Raw genomic sequence first — 19,854 nt, 5'->3', positions numbered from 1 at the left:
TTGTATCCTCCCATTCCTCCCCCCCATTTTCCCATTATTCCCCTCCCCTATGACTGTTCCTGAGGGGGATTACCTCCCCCTGTATATGCTCATAGGGTATCAAGTCTCTTCTTGGCAACCTGCTGTCCCACCTCTGAGTGCCACCAGGTCTCCCCCTCCAGGGGACATGGTCAAGATGCTCCAGCACACAACAAGAAAATTTGCTCAACCATGTTCATAGCAGCTTTATTCATAATAGCCAGAACATGGAAACAGCCTAAGTGTCCCTCAGTAGAAGAGTGGATAAAGAAACTGTGGTACATATACACTATGGAATACTACTCAGCTATTAAAAACAAGGAATTCCCGAAATTTGTGGATAAATGGATTGAACTAGAAATGATCATAATGAGTGAGTTAACCCAGAAGCAGAAAGAATCAAATGGTATATACTCACTTATATCTGCATACTAGCCCAAGGGGCATGTCCCACGAAAGCCTTCACTTACCAGGAAACTGGGACAGAGGGGAGGACATCCTATTGGGACTCTAAATGAGAGATGCATGGGAGAATAGCAAAATAAAAGGATACAGAGGGTCCTAGAAACCTACAAGTAGAACAATATGATAGGCAGATTTGGGTCCAGGGGTCCCGCTCAAACTAAGGCACCAGCCAAGGACAATACAGGAGGTAAACTTTAAACCCCTTCCCAGATCTAGCCAATGGTCAGAATATTCTCCACAGTTGAGTGGAGAGTGTGATATGACGTTCTCACGTACTCTGGTAATTTTAATTTTTTAATTAATTCATTTTTCATGTACATTTATATTATTACACACATACATATATATTAAACTACATACAGCAAGAAGAACCAAGAAACAATCAGGAATTACATAAATGTTACATTCATAGTGTTCTGACTATTTGTATTTGGCAACCTTGAAGAAAAAATTTTTCCTATCTTGGTGAGTCTAAAATTCTGAATGTAAATCAAAATCTATCGTATCTCCTCTCTATCAACTTACAATATCTATCTAGACCTAAAAACATAATTCTGCCCAAAAAAAGGGGCAAGCTTGGATGTAGGCAGAGTCAATTGCTAAACTCTGTCAAGACAAGGGGGTCCTCAATAGTTTCTGCCTCACAAATATGTCTGTCAGATATATTGGTCCAGAAGGCTGAAGATGATGCTCCAATGTTATAGATAGTTTTAGGCAACTCTTCAAGCAGCAAACAGTTTCTGTCATTTTTATCACTTTGGAAGCTGCTTAACCTTCATTTCTTGTTTACTCAGGTAATTAATTTGATTCCTTCTTAAGTCTCTGATAGGGTTGAAGAGCAGATAGTTTAGTTTTACAATTAAGCTTAGATGCTTAGGGTTTAAGATGTTGGTTTTGTTCTTAACTACCACTGAAGGAAGCTTCTCTGATGGCTGAACAAGATACTTATCTATTAGTATAGCAGAAAGTCATTAGGAGTCATTTTTATTGCTACCTTTCTTTAGCAGAATAATAGTATAGAGTTTAACCTAGGTCTTTGGCATACCTACTCTTACTCACCCAGGCAGTGTTGGGCATGGGCTCCATTTCATGGAGTTGGACAAGCAGGTAGTGGTTAGTTACTACCATAACTTTTGTGCCACTGTTGCATTTGCTTATCTTGCAGGCAGGTTACCATTATCGTTTACAAGGTTTGCAGCTGGGTTGATGCTAACACTTTTCATTTGGTAGTGTGCAGAGTAACTTCCTGTACCATGAACACTAGTCTGTAGATAGGCACCAGCTGGACTGTTCTTTGTTCAATGAGTCTTGCAGGTGTTGTCTTCAACAATAAGGCCATACCACCAATTGTAGACAGTATCCAATAACCTTTGCAATAGCCTGGGTTTATTGAGGCTTTCCATAGGATGTCTTTGTGTAACAACTTGATTTGATATAAACCATTCCTGACAATGGAGGTTTCATTTGGTGGCAAGAGATATTGAGTTTGGATGTGTCTTCCTCCATTATTTTGTTATTCCAATTTAGATTTATTTCATAAATATTTTACAAGCTTTACTTGTATTATAGCTTTCTATAAGATCCCTCATGGAGAGTCTAAGGTAGGCACATGGAAAGGAGGTAATGGGGTAGGGAGCTAAATTGTCTTACAAATTTTAAGTGTAGAGTCTTTCATTATTTCTTTAGTTTGTTCTATGTCGGTCATTTCTTTCATGTTATTTCAATTGGCTTGTATTCATTCTTTGTTGAAGGTTTAAAGAAATATAACTTACTTTTAGACTAATATGTATTTTTGTGACCTTATATAACTCTAATTGTAGGTAGTAGTTATTGTTTGTGGATTTGTTGAGATTTAATATATACAAGAATATACAATTTCTAAAGAAACAAATTTCTTTTTTCCCTGTCCTAACAGGCTGCCTCTAATTATATCTTGGCTTTCCATTGCCTAAACAAGCTTTTACAGTCTGAAACTGAATTTACTTAAATAAGATAGAAAGGCTTCTTTTGTTGTTGTTTTGTTTTGTTTTACTAAGGGTGGGGTGGGGTCTTTTAGGCTTTCACCATTAAGTATGATACTGGTTATTGATTTTTATTGATTTGGCCACTATGTGACTATATTAAAAATCATTTTGCTTCTGAGTCCTAATATGATTACAAATTCTGCATGGAAATCTATCAAAACACTCAAGTTATCAGAGTAATTATTGTATGATTCACACCTGGATATTAATTACATGTAAACACTCTTAGAGGCTAGAGCATAAATGAGAATGTCCTGTCTGATATTCAGTTATGCATCTCATGTATTTGAGTTCCAGGATTCTGACTAAAAATATTGACTAGGAACTTGCATATTTTGAGATATCTAAGAAGACTTGAATTCTGTTTGACACTTTATTATGTAAAGGTAAGTTAAGTACCTGTCTTAAAATATTACTTCTCTTTCAGCTTAGGAGCTCAGAAGAAAATGGCAGAAGGAAATTACTCCACTATGACAGAATTTGTCCTCACTGGCTTAACAGAGAAGCCAGGGCTCCAGCTGCCCCTCTTCTTCCTCTTCCTGGGAATCTACACAGTCACAGTCCTAGGGAACCTGGGCATGGTCATGCTAATCCTGCTCAGCTCTCACCTCCACACCCCCATGTACTTCTTCCTCAGTAATCTGTCTTTTGTGGACCTCTGCCAGTCCAGTGTCATCATGCCCAAAATGCTGGAGAATTTTGTAATGGAGAAGAGTGTTATTTCTTATGCAGGATGCATGACTCAGTTTTACCTCTTTGATGTTTTTGCTGTTTCAGAGTGTCACATGCTGGCTGCCATGGCCTATGACCGCTATGTAGCCATCTGTAACCCCTTGCTCTATAATGTTAAGATGTCCTACAAAGTGTGTTCTTGGATGGTAGTGGGGGTATACAGTGTAGGCTTGGTGTGTGCCACAGGGGAAACAGTGTGCCTGCTTAGACTGATTTTCTGCAAAGCTGAAGATATAAACCACTACTTCTGTGATCTCTTACCATTATTGGAACAATCCTGCTCCAGTACATTTATCAATGAAATACTAGCACTGTCTTTCAGTTCATTTAATATCATTGTACCAACTCTGACCATCCTCAGCTCCTATGTCTTCATCATCATCAGCATCCTCCGCATTCCTTCTACAGAGGGCCGGTCCAAAGCCTTCAGCACCTGCAGTTCTCACATCTTAGCTGTTGCTGTCTTCTTTGGATCTTTAGCATTCATGTACCTGCAGCCGTCATCAGTCAGCTCCATGGACCAAGGGAAAGTGTCCTCTGTTTTTTATACTATTATTGTTCCCATGCTGAACCCACTGATCTACAGTCTGAGAAATAAGGATGTCAAAGTTGCCCTCTCTAAGTTTGTAGGAAGAAGACAATTCATGTGAAATGGAGAACTTCATTAAGTAAAACTATACAATTGAGTAGGCATTGGAAATATAGAGTGGAGAGATGTAGTTCATCATTTTGAGTCATGAAGTGTACAGTGAAGAAATATAGTGCGTCCTCCTGAGTCATAAAGAGTATAGCACAAACATTCTGTTCAGCCTCACCAGTCATAAGGTTTTGTTAGTCTTGGTTATTTTGAATAAAAGTGACAAAGGCAGTATTGGATTCTGAGGATGGAACCCACCACCTCTCTGGGGTGCCCCACAGTCTGCCTGTCCAAAACATCTATATATAATTTCTAAATAAGTTTTTAGATAGCAAATAAATCCACATAGTTATTTCACTTCATGTGTCTGGAACACTGTTCTTTTTAGGTGAAATTTATTTTTATTAACTCAAAGAATAATACATTTTTCTGTTTGAATTGCTTAATATTTGGGCTTCTTGAAATTTTAAATTTAGTAAATGTATCGCTGGTCATGCTATTGAAACTTTGACTTTTAAATGAACAATGAATAGCCTGGGTCTTGAGGAAGCCCTATTCCCATTTTTCTGAGATAGCACCAGATAGATTTCCAAAGTGGCTGTGCTAGTTTGCATTCCCACCAGCAATGAAGGAGGGTTCTTCTCTCCCCACATTCTCACCAGCATGTGGTGTCACTTGACTTTTTGATCTTAGCCATTCTGATGGGTGTAAGATGGAATCTCAGAGTTGTTTTGATTTGCATTTCCCTGATGACTAAGGAGGTTGAGCATTTCTTTAAGTGTTTCTCAGCCTTTTGATATTCCTCTGTTGAGAATTCTCCGTTTAGTTCCAAGCCCCATTTCTCAATTGGGTTATTCGGTTTGGTGGTGTTTAATTTCTTGAGTTCTTTATATATTTTGGATATTAGACCTTTGAGTGGAGAGTGGGATATGAATTTCTCACGTACTCTGGTGCCTCACATTTGACCATGTCCCCTGGAGGGGGAGACCTGGTGGCACTCAGAGGAAGGACAGCAGGTTACCGAGAAGAGACTTGATACCCTATGAGCATATACAGGGGGAGGTGATCCCCCTCAGGAACAGTCATAGGGGAGGGGAACAATGGGAAAATGGGAGGGAGAGAAGAATAGGAGGATACAAGGGATGGGATAACCATTGAGATGTAACAAGAATAAATTAATAAAAAAAAATTTAAAAAAATAAAAAAAATAAATGGACAATGATAACCATTTGAAACAAAATTCACCACTATATTTTTGCTACATTGACAGAAATATGGTAGAATTATATATATTCTAATATATACATATATATATATATATATATATATATATACATATATATATATATATACATATATATATATACACACATACATAATTAAGGTGAGATAATTAAGGTGAGATTTTCTATCTGCAATGATGACAGACTATATTGAAGGAGACTGGATATACAATGCACATGATGGCAGGAGTTGATGTAAGAGTCCTTCTCCCACAGTTTAAGGATTATATCACTGTCTTAGTTTCCTAAACCGATTTCTATGTTCCCCATAGTTCAAGCATTGTTTTTCCACTAAAATTTTTCCTCATGACATTTGCAAATTTTCAGATCCAAAATTGGCATTCTTGTGCTGAATATATATATGGCTCATACGTTGAGTGCAAACTTTTCTTGCAGAGCACCCAGCAATTTCTGGTAGCCACACTGAGCTCCTCTCAAACTCCTGTAACTTCGGCACCATTGGTTTTTCTAGTACTGCCCTCAAGTGAACAAACCCACATTCTTTCACTCATGTACATGTAATTAAAAATGAAAACAAAATATTTTCAAAATGACATTCTTTATAATTGCGTGTATATCAGCCAGTTATTTATGAAGAAAAGTTAAAATGGGAAAAGATTTTTTAATTCAACATTTTTTATTTTTACACATACATTTATATTATTACACATATGTACAATAGATAACGTACAGCAAGAGGAACCACTACACAATCAGGAATTATATAAAAGAAACATTCTTAGTGCTTCAGCTATTTGTATTTGACAACATTGAAGAAAACATAATTCTTATCATGGTGCATCTAAAATTCTGAATGTAAATCAAACTCCATTACATGTTGTCACTCTCAACTTAAAAAATCTATCTAGATCTAAAAACACCTTGACCCCTAAACAACTAAGCTTCACTGTGAAACTAAGCTACCTGGTCTTCAACTCCATCAGAGCCTTGAGAAGGAATAAACTTGATTACCTGAGTATGCTGGGAGTGCAGGTTAGTAGTTTTCCAAATGAGAAGATGACAGAGATAGTTTTCTAGCTGAATAGTCACCCAAAACTCTCTATAATGTAGGATCATCTTGTTCAGCCTTCTGTCCCAATATATCTGACAGACATATTTGTGAGGTAGGAAATATTGAGGACTTGCTTACCCTGTCTTGGCACAGTTTGGCCATTAATTCAGCTGCATCCAAGCTTGTTCCTTTTTAGACAGAATTTTGTTGTAGAAAAGAGTACATTTTTCCCAGTGGCTTGTTTGCCACTTTTGAAGCCATGTCCATAAGGAGGTTCTTTTTGATGCTCATCATTCTCTTTGAGGTAGGCTAGGTGTTGCCAGGAGCTTGCCTGTCTCATTGTCAGTGAATCTTTAAAATAATAAAAACATTTTTAAATGCCATATTCTGCCTGTCTCTGAGGTTTTTGAAGACCTCATCTAACTATCCTACCTTATCATTCTATAGAATCAATCTTTGATGTATGTACAGTAACTTCGATCATATCTTCCACACTTGAGAGTCTTTCTTCCATTTCTTGTATTCAGTTGGCATGGCTTATGTTGTCATTCCTGTTCTCCTCCCTGTGTTTTCCAATTCTAAGATTGCCTCAGCACTCTTTTCTTGGTTGCTTCTAATTCCCCCTTTAGGTCTTGAATAATCTTATTTATTTCTTTTTCCCGTTTGATGGAATTTTCCTGTAATTCTTTATAGGATTTATTCAATTCCTTCATCTGTTTAGATGTATTTTCCTGTAATTCTTTATAGGATTTTTTTCCATTCCTTCATATGTTTGAGTGCATTTACCTGTGTTTCTTTGAGTGATTTATTTTCCTTTTTCAAAGCTAACATTTTCATCATCTTAGATTTAAAGTCTTTGTCTTGTGCTTCTTGGGTGTTCATATCTCCATGGTTTGCTCCTCTGATCACATTCAGAGACCTTCTAGACCTGTATGATCTGCCTGGAATGCAGACATGGCATTAGTATACACCTTTAATACCTCTGGCTGTAATCCTTTTGTACACATATTTAATCCCAAACAAAGATGGTAATTGAAGGACAGACAAAGTGACAGACCAGAGAAAGATTTGACAGAATGAGTCTGAGATAAGAATATGCCCAACTCTCAGGAGGAAATCTATTAAAAGGAAGTTCAGGGACAGAGAATCAGTTCTGTTCATTCACTTGAGTTCAGTGCAGTAGAGATGAGTAAGTCAGTTGGAAGTCAGGTCATCAGTGAGTGCAGTTCAGGGGAGTTCAGGAAACACAGTGGAGTTTAGTTCATGTAGTTCAATTGAATGCAGTTGAATTCAGATGAGTTCAGAGAGCAAGGATCATTGCAGCAGAGTTGAGTTCTACTTAGTTCATGAGTCAGTTCATGGCAGTTGAGTTCATTTGTGAGTTCATGCAGTTCATGAGGCAGTTAAAGCCAGAGAATAAGAAGGAGCCTGAAGACTAGAACAAATTAACAGCGTTAGTTAGTCCAAGCAGAATAATGCAGTGAGAGGCTGAGAGAAGCCAGGTTGAAACAGTCAGCTTGAAGAGGAGTTTGAGACCAAAAAGCAGAGTTGAACCAGCCAGCTAGAGAAGAGAAAGAACCAGGAAGAGTGAGATTATTCAGCTTTAAGCTTCTGAGATCACAACTGTATCTGGTGAATAAAAGTTACTTTCACACTTCAGTAAGTTAAAAATCTCAAAATTGTGTTTTTGTTCTTGTTGTCTGCTTATTTGTTACTATTTCTAATTTGGTGGCTTAGCCACAATGGGATGTTTCTAGTCACATTCAGAAGAAGATGAGTGTTCTTGTTCCTCAGTTAAAAATTACAGTAAAATTGCTCAAATACACTGTTGAAAGTGTATTTCCATTGTGATTCTGAATATAGTACCTTACAGTAAATATCATTCATCATAGAGATGGTAAAATATAAAGAAAATGTGAATTCCATTGAGAATTGGATTACAAAGCATTTGTTTAACATTTACTTGACTTCAATTTGTCCTTGTTGTCATATTTTGTTAAAGACTCAGTAGAAGGATGATGGGCTGCTTCCGGCGAAGATGGTAGATTAGAAGCTGTCTTTGCATGATGCATTGAAGAGGAGTATTGGTGAAAGAAAACAGTCTGCATCCTTAGACAGATTCACATATATATGAATACAGATTCATATATAATAAAAATTAGATTATAAATATATATTCATTTTTATGTATTGATTTACTTATATACATCCATACATATGAATATTGTTTGTACATCATTTGAGAGTTACTTGCAAGGCTTATGTGGGTATAATTTTAATCATATTACTTAAGAATATTCAGTGACATTTTTCATAATGATGGGTAAGATGTAGAAAATACTCTATGTAATTGTTATCTTTTGAAGAACTTATGTAACATAAAAATATCAAAAATATTTTGAAGAGTAAGCAATTTCTACTCTTTTTAGTGGTTATGATAACCTAAGAAAAATACCATGGAAATATTAAAATAATCATCAGACTGTGCTAAAATAGAGAGTTAATACCAAAATGAAAAAGAAAAATGACTCCACAGAAGAAGTAGCATTATGAAGACAATAACTAATATGTTGGAGTAATCAAAAGCTATATAGAACAAGACAGATTATCAGAGTCTCAATTCCCGAATAAATGAAATAGGTTTTTCCATAGGGTCTATGACCTGTCTTTCTCTAAGATTGCCAAGTAAAATAGCCAAAACACTATGAACATAACAATTATATAATTCCTGATTGTTTCATGGTTCCTCTTTTTGTAGGTAGTTTATTGTATATATGTGCAATGATATAAATGTGTATATAAAAAAGGGGACGGGGAAAGCTATCAGAATATCCCCACAAAAAGAAGTTCTTGATTTAATTATGGTGCAACATATGGGCTTCATCTTGTGCACCAGGCCTTAAATCCAAACAGAATGTGGTTATGTTTCCCTCACATTTTCATGCTCTATTGGACCAGTAAGCACATCAGTCCAGCACAGTTGTTATTGTATCATACGGGAATTACAGCTGGCTAAGATGTGCCAGCATTCACAAGATGTGTGCAAACACAAACCAGGTGAAATGTCAACATGGACATCAGAAGTGAGCATGACGTTATACCTATAGCTAAGTAGCTATTGGAAGTTTATAGCTTCTGGGAGACTGAGGATTATTTTACTTTAAGAATATAGCTGATAATAAATCAACCATGCTCTAGTGGAATGTCTTACAGCCAAGAAAATGTGGTCTTAGAAAACTGGACATGATAGGAGATAGAAAAATGAAGGTACAAAGTGGTGTGGGTAGGAAAGAGAGACATGGAAGGAGTAGATGGAGCATATGAATAGTATCAAAACACGAAATTCTCAAAAATCTAATGAAAGGTTTATAGCCTCAATAATGGAAATGAATATGAAAGGCTGATATATTTCATTACTTTTTATTAACTTTGGGCTGAATAAAAACTTATTTTATTTAATCCTCAGATGAAATGTCTCAAATAAAATAATTCTATTACTCTCTCATGGTTTAAGTACATTTAGTAGATGTCAATAAACGACAAACATTTCAAATCCTACTGGGTGGATGGGTGGCATCTTATGTGGGGTTTAAGCAGGAAGCCTGAATGGGGCTGATGAAGGCCCTCTGCATAAATTATGTAGCTTTGTATTACAGGATTCCTAACAGTGGGAACAGGGGTTCTCTTGGACTCTTTTGCAGGCTTTTAGCACCCTTTTCCTCATATTGGGTTGCCTTTCCAAGCCTTAATACAAGGGGAGGTACCTATTCTTACTGCAACTTAATATGCCATGTTTGGTTGATATCCATGAGATGTTTGTTCTGTTTTGAATAGAAATGAAAGAAGAGTATATGGATCAGGGCAAATTGGAAGTAGGAGGAAGGAATGGGAGGAGAGAACGAAGGAAAGGAAATATCAGTTGGGGTGTAAACAAGTAAAAAAAAAAATAGGAGAAATTAAGCTGATAGCAAATATTAAAAATAGTCCACATCTTATATACTAGCTATTTTCCATGTTTTAAAATTTTGTTCCTTCACCAGAAATCATTAAGTATGACCTTTTGTATACATCATTAAAATTTCAGAAAATGTCTTCACAATATCTCTCACTACTTTCATCAAATTCATATTTCCACAAGGAGTGAAAATTCTACCTCTTGATACCATTGCAGAATTGAGAATGAGAGGGGAAAGGTAAAATTTTGGTTGTCAATCTCCTTAGAGTTAAGAATTGAGAGATATGATTCTAATAGGGAGTCATTAACACTATTCCTTTTAATGAGATCCTTATCTCTGCACAGTAGATAAAGCTTTCATATCAACCAACGTGTTGAGTATGAAGCTTTATTAACAATAAAGATTAGTGACATAAAAGACAAGTTTGGTGTTCTCTCTTCACACTCTCAAAGACACTTTTAAAATAAAGAGTAAAGGAAAAGAGAGACACTCAACACTGATAAGAAAGAATGTCTTTGAATAGAAGTTCTTTCTTCTTATAATCAGAAACTCCCCTGCTCTGACACTACCCTATCAAGTCTCATCTGGACTGTCTGCATCCTCTTCCTCTGTGGCCTGACAAGGCTGTCCCACCAGGAGGAAGTGATGGATGATAAGGCAACAGAGTCCATGTCAGAGATAGTCCCTGCTCTTATATTAGCAAAACCCCTTGAAGACTGAGATGTGTGGCTAAAAATCTGTCTAAGCATACTTCCATTCTAGGTCTATATGCATGCATGTCTATAGCTTCCCCATGCATCCTGCTCTATACCTGAGTAGAACACACACACACACACACACACACACACACACACACACACACACACACACATTCTCTCTCTCTATTCTCTTTATATATTCACATATATATGCATACGTCCATATTTGCTCATTTTATTCAAGCTGTGATGTATTACAGTCATTTTGAAACTATTGACTTAGCTTGTTTAATGCTTTATTGAGCTGTACAAGACTTTATGCAATTGCTACATATAAAATTAGTGTAAGCAATGTTACATGATTTATAATGATAATGCATAAGATAGCGTTACATGTAAATATATCAAACATATAGGTACCTATATAATTTATAATCCTGTTAAAATAGAACCCAGTGATAGAATAAAGTTTAAAGGACAATTGTAAATTATGACTGTGATTCTATTCTTTGTGCTTTTCTATAAAAGCCATATAATATAATACAGGATAAACATACTACATTCCATAGAACTCTAGATGCTCAATAACAAAGAGATCCCTAGGGAGGTTGCTTAATAGTCATTTAGAAGGGAAAATTGACTAGACCCCAGGAATGGCTGCAGAGAGAAAACAGGGCAGAGGCCTACCATAGATGTCCTCTGAAAGACTTCACCCAGCAGGGGATTATTACAGAAGCTGAGTCTCGCAGAAAACTTTGGGAAGAGCACCAACCAAAGACCATTCATGGAGAGGACCTAGATACTTTGCTCAGTTTTAGTTGATAGGCAGCTCAGTCTCCAAGTGACTTTGCTAATATGGGAGCGGGGACTATCTCTGACATGGACTCTGTTGCCTGATCACTTCACTCTGGTGGGACTGCCTTGCCAGGCCACAGAGGAAGAGGATGCAGGCAGTCCAGATGAGACTTAGTAGGTTAAGGTCAGATGTAGGGGAGGAGGGCTCCCCATTTCTGAAAATGTTAGTTCTCTGGGAATATCAGTTATGCAAAAAATTGAGTTTTCCACAGAACCTATTACTAAATAGTATTAGTAAGCATGAGACCCAGGATCTGGGAGAGAAAAAAACACCAAAGAACCAAAAACATAGGGAAATTCTACAAGCTGACAAGCAGTAGTTGAATTATTAGGTTTTCATGTTAGTCTTCCTAAGTATGTCCAGCCTCAGAAACATAAAACCAATTAGAACAGGAAAAGATTTAAATCATACATATAATGACAAGTCTTGGTACCTTCTTGAAGACAAAACAAGCAGTTTTAAAAATTCTGATGATCCTGTACCCTTTACAGGATTGTAATAAAAATAGGGATCACATTGAAACAAGATGTATAAAAAGGACACGGAGAAAAACATTTTGGTTCAGCTAACTGTCTGGTCTCCTTAGCAGACTTATCTGATCAGGACTTTTTCTAATGTTGTAGAAAAATAGAGAAAAGACTGCCTTTGTTTAAGGAAATTTTGTGTGCTTCCAAAAGGCTGAACAATACTTTAAAACTAAAAAGAAAAGATGGTGGTTCTATATCAAATATAAAAGGAAAATAGAGGAAGAAAAGAAAGAATTAAATTAGAAATGCTGGTTAATAAATAATAAAAGAGAAGTTTGAGGTAACAGGTGGTAGGAAATACCATCTGACTGGTTAACCTAGTTAAAGTCAAATAGAGCACTCCTGTCTAGCATTTCTGTAGCTGCAAGTTTTTGTGACCCCTATTTTAAAGAAAAAGACATTGAGTTAAATGAAAACTGATTTTATCATACTGTTAAAATTTAGTTCTCATGAGATATGCTGTCTGCTCACTTTGTTTTTTTTTTAATGCTTATGTAATCAAGGATGATTGTACATAAAAAGTTATGTAATCAGCAAATAATGATTTTTAAGGAGTGTTTTTAAGGAAACGATTTTGTGTATAAACAAAGCCTGTAGAGACAACAATTGTCAGAGTAGGACAGGAATTAACTAGATGTGTTTCTTCTCTGTCTATCTCTTGTAAAATGAAACTAAAACGTGTCTCTTGTCTGATTCCTGCATTGCTATTCTTGCAATCTTACCCAGAGCTGAACTTTGACATACACGTACAGCTATTCTAAGTATTCCTGCTTTGATAGTTTTTTTTGCTTGTTCTTATATTTGGGGTGTGTGTGTGTGTGTGTGTGTGTGTGTGTGTGTGTGTGTGTGTGTGTGTGTGTTTATATGTCTTTCAATCTTCTGCATATGTACCCAGCATTTAATGTTCTAGGGTGTATGGTAAATCTATGTTTCATATTTTAAATAGCTGTCAAACCATTTTCCTAAAAATTATTTATTGTGGGGTCCCTAGCACCACCTGAAATTTCTACAACACTCATGGCTCAGAGACCATTGAGTAAGGAGGGAAAGGAAGATTGTAAGAACCAGAGACTGGGATATTGGCTAAAACATAATGTCTGTTATATTCAATGGGGAAGCTGAACCTAAAATTCTCAATGGTATGTGGCCTAAATCAGAATTTCAAAATGACAAAACAAGTTGACATGCCAACATAAGTGAGAATATGATGTGCAGAGAAACACTGATGAAAATGATGCAATAATAAAAGGGGTATTTTAAAAATAAAACCCAGAAAAACTGGAAGAATACAGGGTCTACTGTCTTCAGTTTTTTCAGTGTATTCCAGCAGGTCCTAGTAGGGACAATTAAAGAGAAGAAGGATATAAAAGACAGAAAAGAACTAAATTTTTTTTGTTTTCAGACAATATGCTATTATACATAAAAGATCCTAAAGCCTCCACCAGAAGAACCTAGTATTGATGAGCAATCTTAATAAAGTTGCAGAAATCAAAATTAACTAACAAAAATTCAAACCCTTTTCATATGTCAGTATCAGTCACACTGCCAAAGAAATTACAGATAGAATCCCACTCCTAACAACCAAAAGGAAAGAAAAGAAAAGAAAGAAAGATCAGTCCCTCAATAGGTATAAAATGAACTAAGGAACTCTGCAGCGAACTATATAAATCTATGAGGAAAGAAATCCAAGAAGGCACTAGAAGTTGAAAGAATTCCAAAGGCCGTGAACCACAGATGTTAATTTTGTGACTAAATATCCAGTTTCAGTGTAGTACCAATCCTCACTACATTTTTTTTTTCCACAGAAAAGAAAAACAATCTTAAAATTCATAGGATAGTACAAAGGATCCCAGATAGCTAAAGCAATCTTGAATAAAACAAAATAATTCTATAGGGAATACGATGCATGATTTTAAGATACACCTCAGACCACAGAAAGAGGAAAGTTTTCATTGTCTATGTAAAATTTGTGAAAATTCAATTGAACTCAATTTTTGCTTCAATGGAGAGAGTGTTATGAACAGAATACAAGATATTTGTGAAACACTAAATCACAGGTATTGAATAGTCTGAGGTTGTGAGGGATTGGGTAGAATCAGTAACCAGTCTTAAAGCATAGGTTAAAAAGTGTGTAAACCAAGATGTGAAGGTTTCTTTCCATGACCCATCATTTCCAGGAATGCAAATACTCAGAAAAAAAGAAGGGTGCTCCACAGCTCCAAGGGCCCCTGATCCACATCTTCATCTACCTGGTGAGGATACTGGGATTTCTGGGCATGACCATCTCATTTCAGGCATGGTAATCACTATAGTATTATTTTTTAAAATTCAAGATTGCTATAGGTATCTAGTATCCTTTGTACTTCCCAGCTACACACATTCATTTATTATTTACTTAATAGTCTGGACTTATTGATTGCTGTGCATCCACTGTCATCACTCCCAAAATACTGGTTAACATTGTGACAGAGAAGAGTGTCGTCCTCTACCCAAAATGCATAGCTAGGTTCTACTTTTTGGTTTTTGCTGCTGCAGAATGTCATCTGCTGGCTACAATGGCACAATACCTCTGGGTTGCTATCCATAACCTTTCACTTTACAACACAGCCATGTCTCATCAAGTCTGTTTCTGGATGATGACTGGGTGTAAGGTATGGGCTTATTCAGTGCCATAGATCACAATGTCTTCCTCTTAAGAGTGTTTTTGTTTGTTTTATTGCAAGACACATATTAAACCATACTACTTTTCTCAATGAATAATTACTACTGTCCAGTGCATTTGATTTCACTAATACGTATCTGGCCATGCTTAGCTCTTGTATCTTAATAATTTTCACCTTCTTCCACAGTCCTTCAACTGAGGGCAGATCCAACAGTCTTCAGCACCTATAGATTGCACATTTTGTTTTGTTTTGTCTTTTGGGGGTTCTTAGCATTCGTGAATCTGCAGCCATCATCAGTTGTCTCCATAGACCAAGGAAAAATATCATCTGTGTTTTATACCATCCTTGTGACCATGATGAAGTCTAGGATCTGAGAAAAAAGACATCAAAAATGGCCGTGAAAAAATTCCTGGAAAAGACAAATTTCTAAACAAAGAGTAAATTCTTATAGACAATGGAAAAAGACTATTTGCAGTGAAAATTTTACCAACTATGAAATTAATGCCAATATGGAAGAATTAAAAAGACATCAAATAGGGCTGGGGAGATGGCTCAGAGATTAAGAGCACTGGCTACTTTCCCAAAGATCCTGAGTTCAGTTCCCTGCAATTACATGGTGGCTCACAACCATCAATGATAAAATCTGGAGACCTCTTCTGGCATGCAGGCATATATGCAGGCAGAGCACTGTATACATAATAAACAAACAAACAAATACATTTTTAAACAAAACATGAAATAAAAGCAGACAAATATTGTTAGAATCCCATGTGGAAATCACTTCTCTCTGGGTTTTCCCAGAGTGTACTCACCCATGGTAACTTTAGTCACCTCTTAGAAATTCTTTAGTTTGTTCTTTATTTGTGTTAGATTTGTTATACTCAAGGCCCTACTAAGTATTGCTCATTTATGTTAATCAACAAATAAATATGTTTATGCACCTTGATTTAGTTTTCTTGATATTTTATGTAGCTGACCTTCTTTATGAAATGGATTACCAACAAAGCCCAAAGTATTGGTGTGAATTGACTAAACAAAGCATTTCGAACATACAAACTCATACCTTATTCTTCCTAAGAACGTAGAGCTTCATTAGATGATATGGAAGTACAGGATGAGTCTAAGATCATCCCTACCCACAAGAAGTTAAGCATAATTGAAAGGCAATAAAATAAAATAGTAAACAGGTCTGAATGCACTATTCATATTTGTTGGTGATAATATATATATATATATATATATATATATATATATATATATATATATATATATATATATATATATATATATATATTCCTTTGTTCCTCTCTTTTGATGCTCTTTATTTCCTGAGAGGTCTACAATCATTTTATTAAGCTAAGAGTATATTGGATGTCATTTATTCTTCTTAACGATAAATTCTTACTGTTGTTTCTGAAAACAAGGAGTGAACACATTTTATTTATCTTGGGATGGACTCAGTTTCTTTATTAAGAATCAGGAGCACTGGATGGCATCTGTCTCAGCTGTTGTCCCAGTCCCCACCGCTCCTACTACTTTTCCTCTATCAGTTTTGTGTGTGACCTCTTCTGCGTTGTTTAAAATGTCTAAATTGTTATAGCTTTGGTGGGAATACAGCTGCTTTTATTCAGTTCTTAAATAAAATTTCCAGTGTAAAATGATATTGTGACATCCTCATACTATTTAAACCCCTTTGTTAGATGTCAATTAGAGTTGCGATGTTCAAATCCTTTTATATGTTTACACTGCTATTTCTTTCTTTATTTATTTATTGAAGAAAATATTTTTAGGAAAATGGGAGGGAGGGAGGAATGGGAGAATACAGGGGATGGGATAACCATTGAGATGTAATAAGAATAAATTAATAAAATAACATTAAAAAAATAAAAAATAATAATAAAAGTTAAAAATGAAAAAAAAAAAAAAAAAAGAAAAGAAAATCCCTTCAGTATATCATTAGAGTTACAGGACTATTGTAATGCCAAAAACAAACTTTTATTACATCTATACTTTAAAAAAAACTGGGAATCATATGAGTGGACTACATTATACGTTTGAGAATCAGCAGGGAATGCATATTTATTCCAGTTGTTGATTTCCCCAGAGATGAACCTTGAGAGATGAGACTCTAGAGGGAGATAACCCCCACTACTCTTTTCATAAACAACCTCTTGTTTCTGTGCCCAGCATATAAAATGTTTGTACCAACAAACCTTTTTAGAACAACAAATGACTTTCAGAACCAGCTTTAAGGAATTGTGGATTGACAAGTAACTCAGTATAATCTGTGCCACATGTGTACAAGGCCATTTTACTTCTAAGGTAATGGAGAAGACAACCACCCAACAGGGAGCTGTCTGCGAAGAAGGAGAGGTACGTTCAGATATAAGGCCTTAGCTCATAAAACCACACTCTCTTACACTACATTTTCTCGTTAGTAGACAGGTATGACATTTTATCTCTCATGGCCCATTTTTATTCCATGATCATCACTTCCTTTCTAAAATAAGATTGATAGTAAAGTTAATTAATATTTGTTTTAATTAAATTTGTTTTTGGAATTTTATATATGAATATTCTGTATTTACATCATTTCATTTTAAATGTCCTCTCTCTGTCACTGCTTCTTTAATATCTTCCTAACTTCTCTAAAATTACTGAGTTTGGAAATATATGTGTGTGTGTGTGTGTGTGTGTGCGTGTGTAAATAATATATATTTATATTTATTATCTTTAATATCTTCCTAACTTCTCTAAAATTACTGAGGTTGGAAATATATGTGTGTGTGTGTGTGTGTGTGCGTGTGTAAATAATATATATTTATATTTATTATCTTTAATATCTTCCTAACTTATCTAAAATTACTGAGTTTTGAAATATACATATATATGTCTGTGTGTAAATAATACATATTTATATTTATTCATGTGTGTACACTGACAACATGACATGTCCATTCAGTGTTGCTCATATGTGTATGTGTTTAGGACCTGTTAAGATTTGATAACTACCATGATTTGGATGATAATGGCCTCCATAGGCTCATATATTAGAATATTTAGATACCAGTTTATGGAGTATTTAGTAAGATTAAGGGGTTGTGAACTTTTTGTAAGTGGTGTGGCCTTCTTGTTAGATTTGAGTCATTGGGATCAGCTTTAAGGTTTCTAAAGCGCATTCCAGCCCTAGACTCACTATTTTTTTTTCCTATCTGCAGATCAGGATGTAGCTCTCAGATGCTGCCCCAGTGATATGCTTGAGTTCTTGACTACCTGCCTGCCTGCCAGCTGCCACCTTCCCTACTGAAATGAGCATGGACTAAGCCTCTAGAACCCTCATCAAGTCCTCAACTAAATGCTTGCTTCTGTAAGTTGACTTGGCCATGATGTTTCTTCACAACAATAACAGAAAATTGTCTGTAGTTCCTCTTCTATGGTTGTGGTCTTGGGAGGCTTCCCACATTCTCTTCTTACCAAATCAACTGAATCCAGTGAGAAACTAGGTTTCCACTGCTCCTCTAAGCATTCTTCCAATCTTTAAAATATAGTATCTCAGTCAACTTTTCTGTGTATATTAATTTGAACTCAGATAGTGTGATGGTTTTACAGTAATTTTGAAGTTGTTTGATACCTCAGTTTGTTCAATAGTTCTTAATTCATACATTCAAGTCATGGTGCTAGTTGCTACAAATGCAATTTAATGTGGAACAAGTAATAAATATATAGTTAAGTCATTTCTGACTCTATGAATAAGAAGCATAAAATGTACCAGGTTTGCTGTGTATATATTATGACTTTCAGTTTAGTGTTTTTGTAGGACTCCTAAATGTGGTTTGATTCTTGTTTCTTCTCCTGGACTTTTTTCCTTCTGTTGGTTTGTCTTATCCAACTTCCATGTCTTACTTTTATTTTGTATATTATTCTATTTTATTTTGTATTTTAAAGATGAATGACTGGAAAACTAGCTACTCTGGTAAAAGTTAACAATTGAACTGTCACTTACTCCTGGTGGGAGAGGGAAAATCAGGTTTCTCAAAGAGCAGCACTGGGGGTATTAACCAATACAGGACAGGCTTTACGTTCAGAAGTAATGGACCAGCATACATTGACTTCTTACTTTTTGTTGTTTTGAATTTATTTGGTTAAAGTTCGGTGGTTTTAATAGAGGTTGTTTTTATTTTATTTTCTTGGTTTTGGGAGTTTTGTAGTTGTATTGGGTTTTTCTTGTCAGTTTTAAGATAAATTAAGGTTGGGCTGGGTAAGAAGGTGGAAAGGATCTATAAGGATTTATGGGGAAATAGAAATATACTCAAGCTAGAAATTGTTTTAAATAATAAAATGGGTTAGTTTTGTTTGAGCTTGAAAATGGTGCTTATTAAAAAACTAATATGGCTTTATTATATTGCCTTTTAGTTTTTAAAAAATTATAATTTATTCAGAACATTATAGAATAAAACACAAATATTACCTTTAACAGCAACAACAACCAAAACAGAAACAAAATTTATGTTCAATGGGATACGGAGATAAGAATAAAGCTTAAATGAAGTTTACAACTTATAGCTGTGGCACACTCAATGTACTTTTCTGTAAACTTCATGCCATGTGATACTTGGGCTAAAAAGAAAGAAAGTTTTATTTCTTGTGTTCTCTAAAACACTTTGGTTGATACATTCACCCGAGTAAGAACTAGCATCATCATGGCTGTGGTTTTTTCAGGGCCTTTATATATCCCACACTTGTTTGCCTACCTATGCTCTTCTAGACTGTAGACTTTGTTTTAATGTTACTCCATGCTAATATCTCTACTTGGATAATTACCAGAAAGTAAACACACATTACTATTTATAAAAATTGTCAAAGCACTTTATCATTTGGTATTATTTGAATTATTGATATAATGCTTTTATCAAGACAGTTAAACATGCAGACCTAAAGATAACTTGGTCCAAACTTACACATTGTATTTGTCCTTCTGAATAA

The 19,854-nt window shown here is 35.4% G+C and overlaps 1 protein-coding gene across 1 annotated transcript; it reads left to right on the top strand.

Moving 5' to 3' along the window:
• Positions 1-2,953: 2,953 nt before the first annotated feature.
• LOC127198309 (olfactory receptor 150-like) lies at positions 2,954-3,889 on the top strand. Its single transcript, XM_051156206.1, has one exon. It carries the CDS (start codon positions 2,954-2,956, stop codon positions 3,887-3,889), a length of 936 nt encoding a protein of 311 aa, XP_051012163.1.
• Positions 3,890-19,854: the final 15,965 nt, after the last annotated feature.

Source organism: Acomys russatus, chromosome 14 (assembly GCF_903995435.1).
Source record: "Acomys russatus chromosome 14, mAcoRus1.1, whole genome shotgun sequence".
NCBI lineage: Eukaryota > Metazoa > Chordata > Mammalia > Rodentia > Muridae > Acomys > Acomys russatus.
This window is presented reverse-complemented; position numbering and strand designations above follow the sequence as displayed.

Excerpts from the sequence above, each read along its gene's own strand:
- LOC127198309 (XM_051156206.1), top strand. The coding sequence starts at position 2,954 with ATGGCAGAAGGAAATTACTCCACTATGACAGAATTTGTCCTCACTGGC.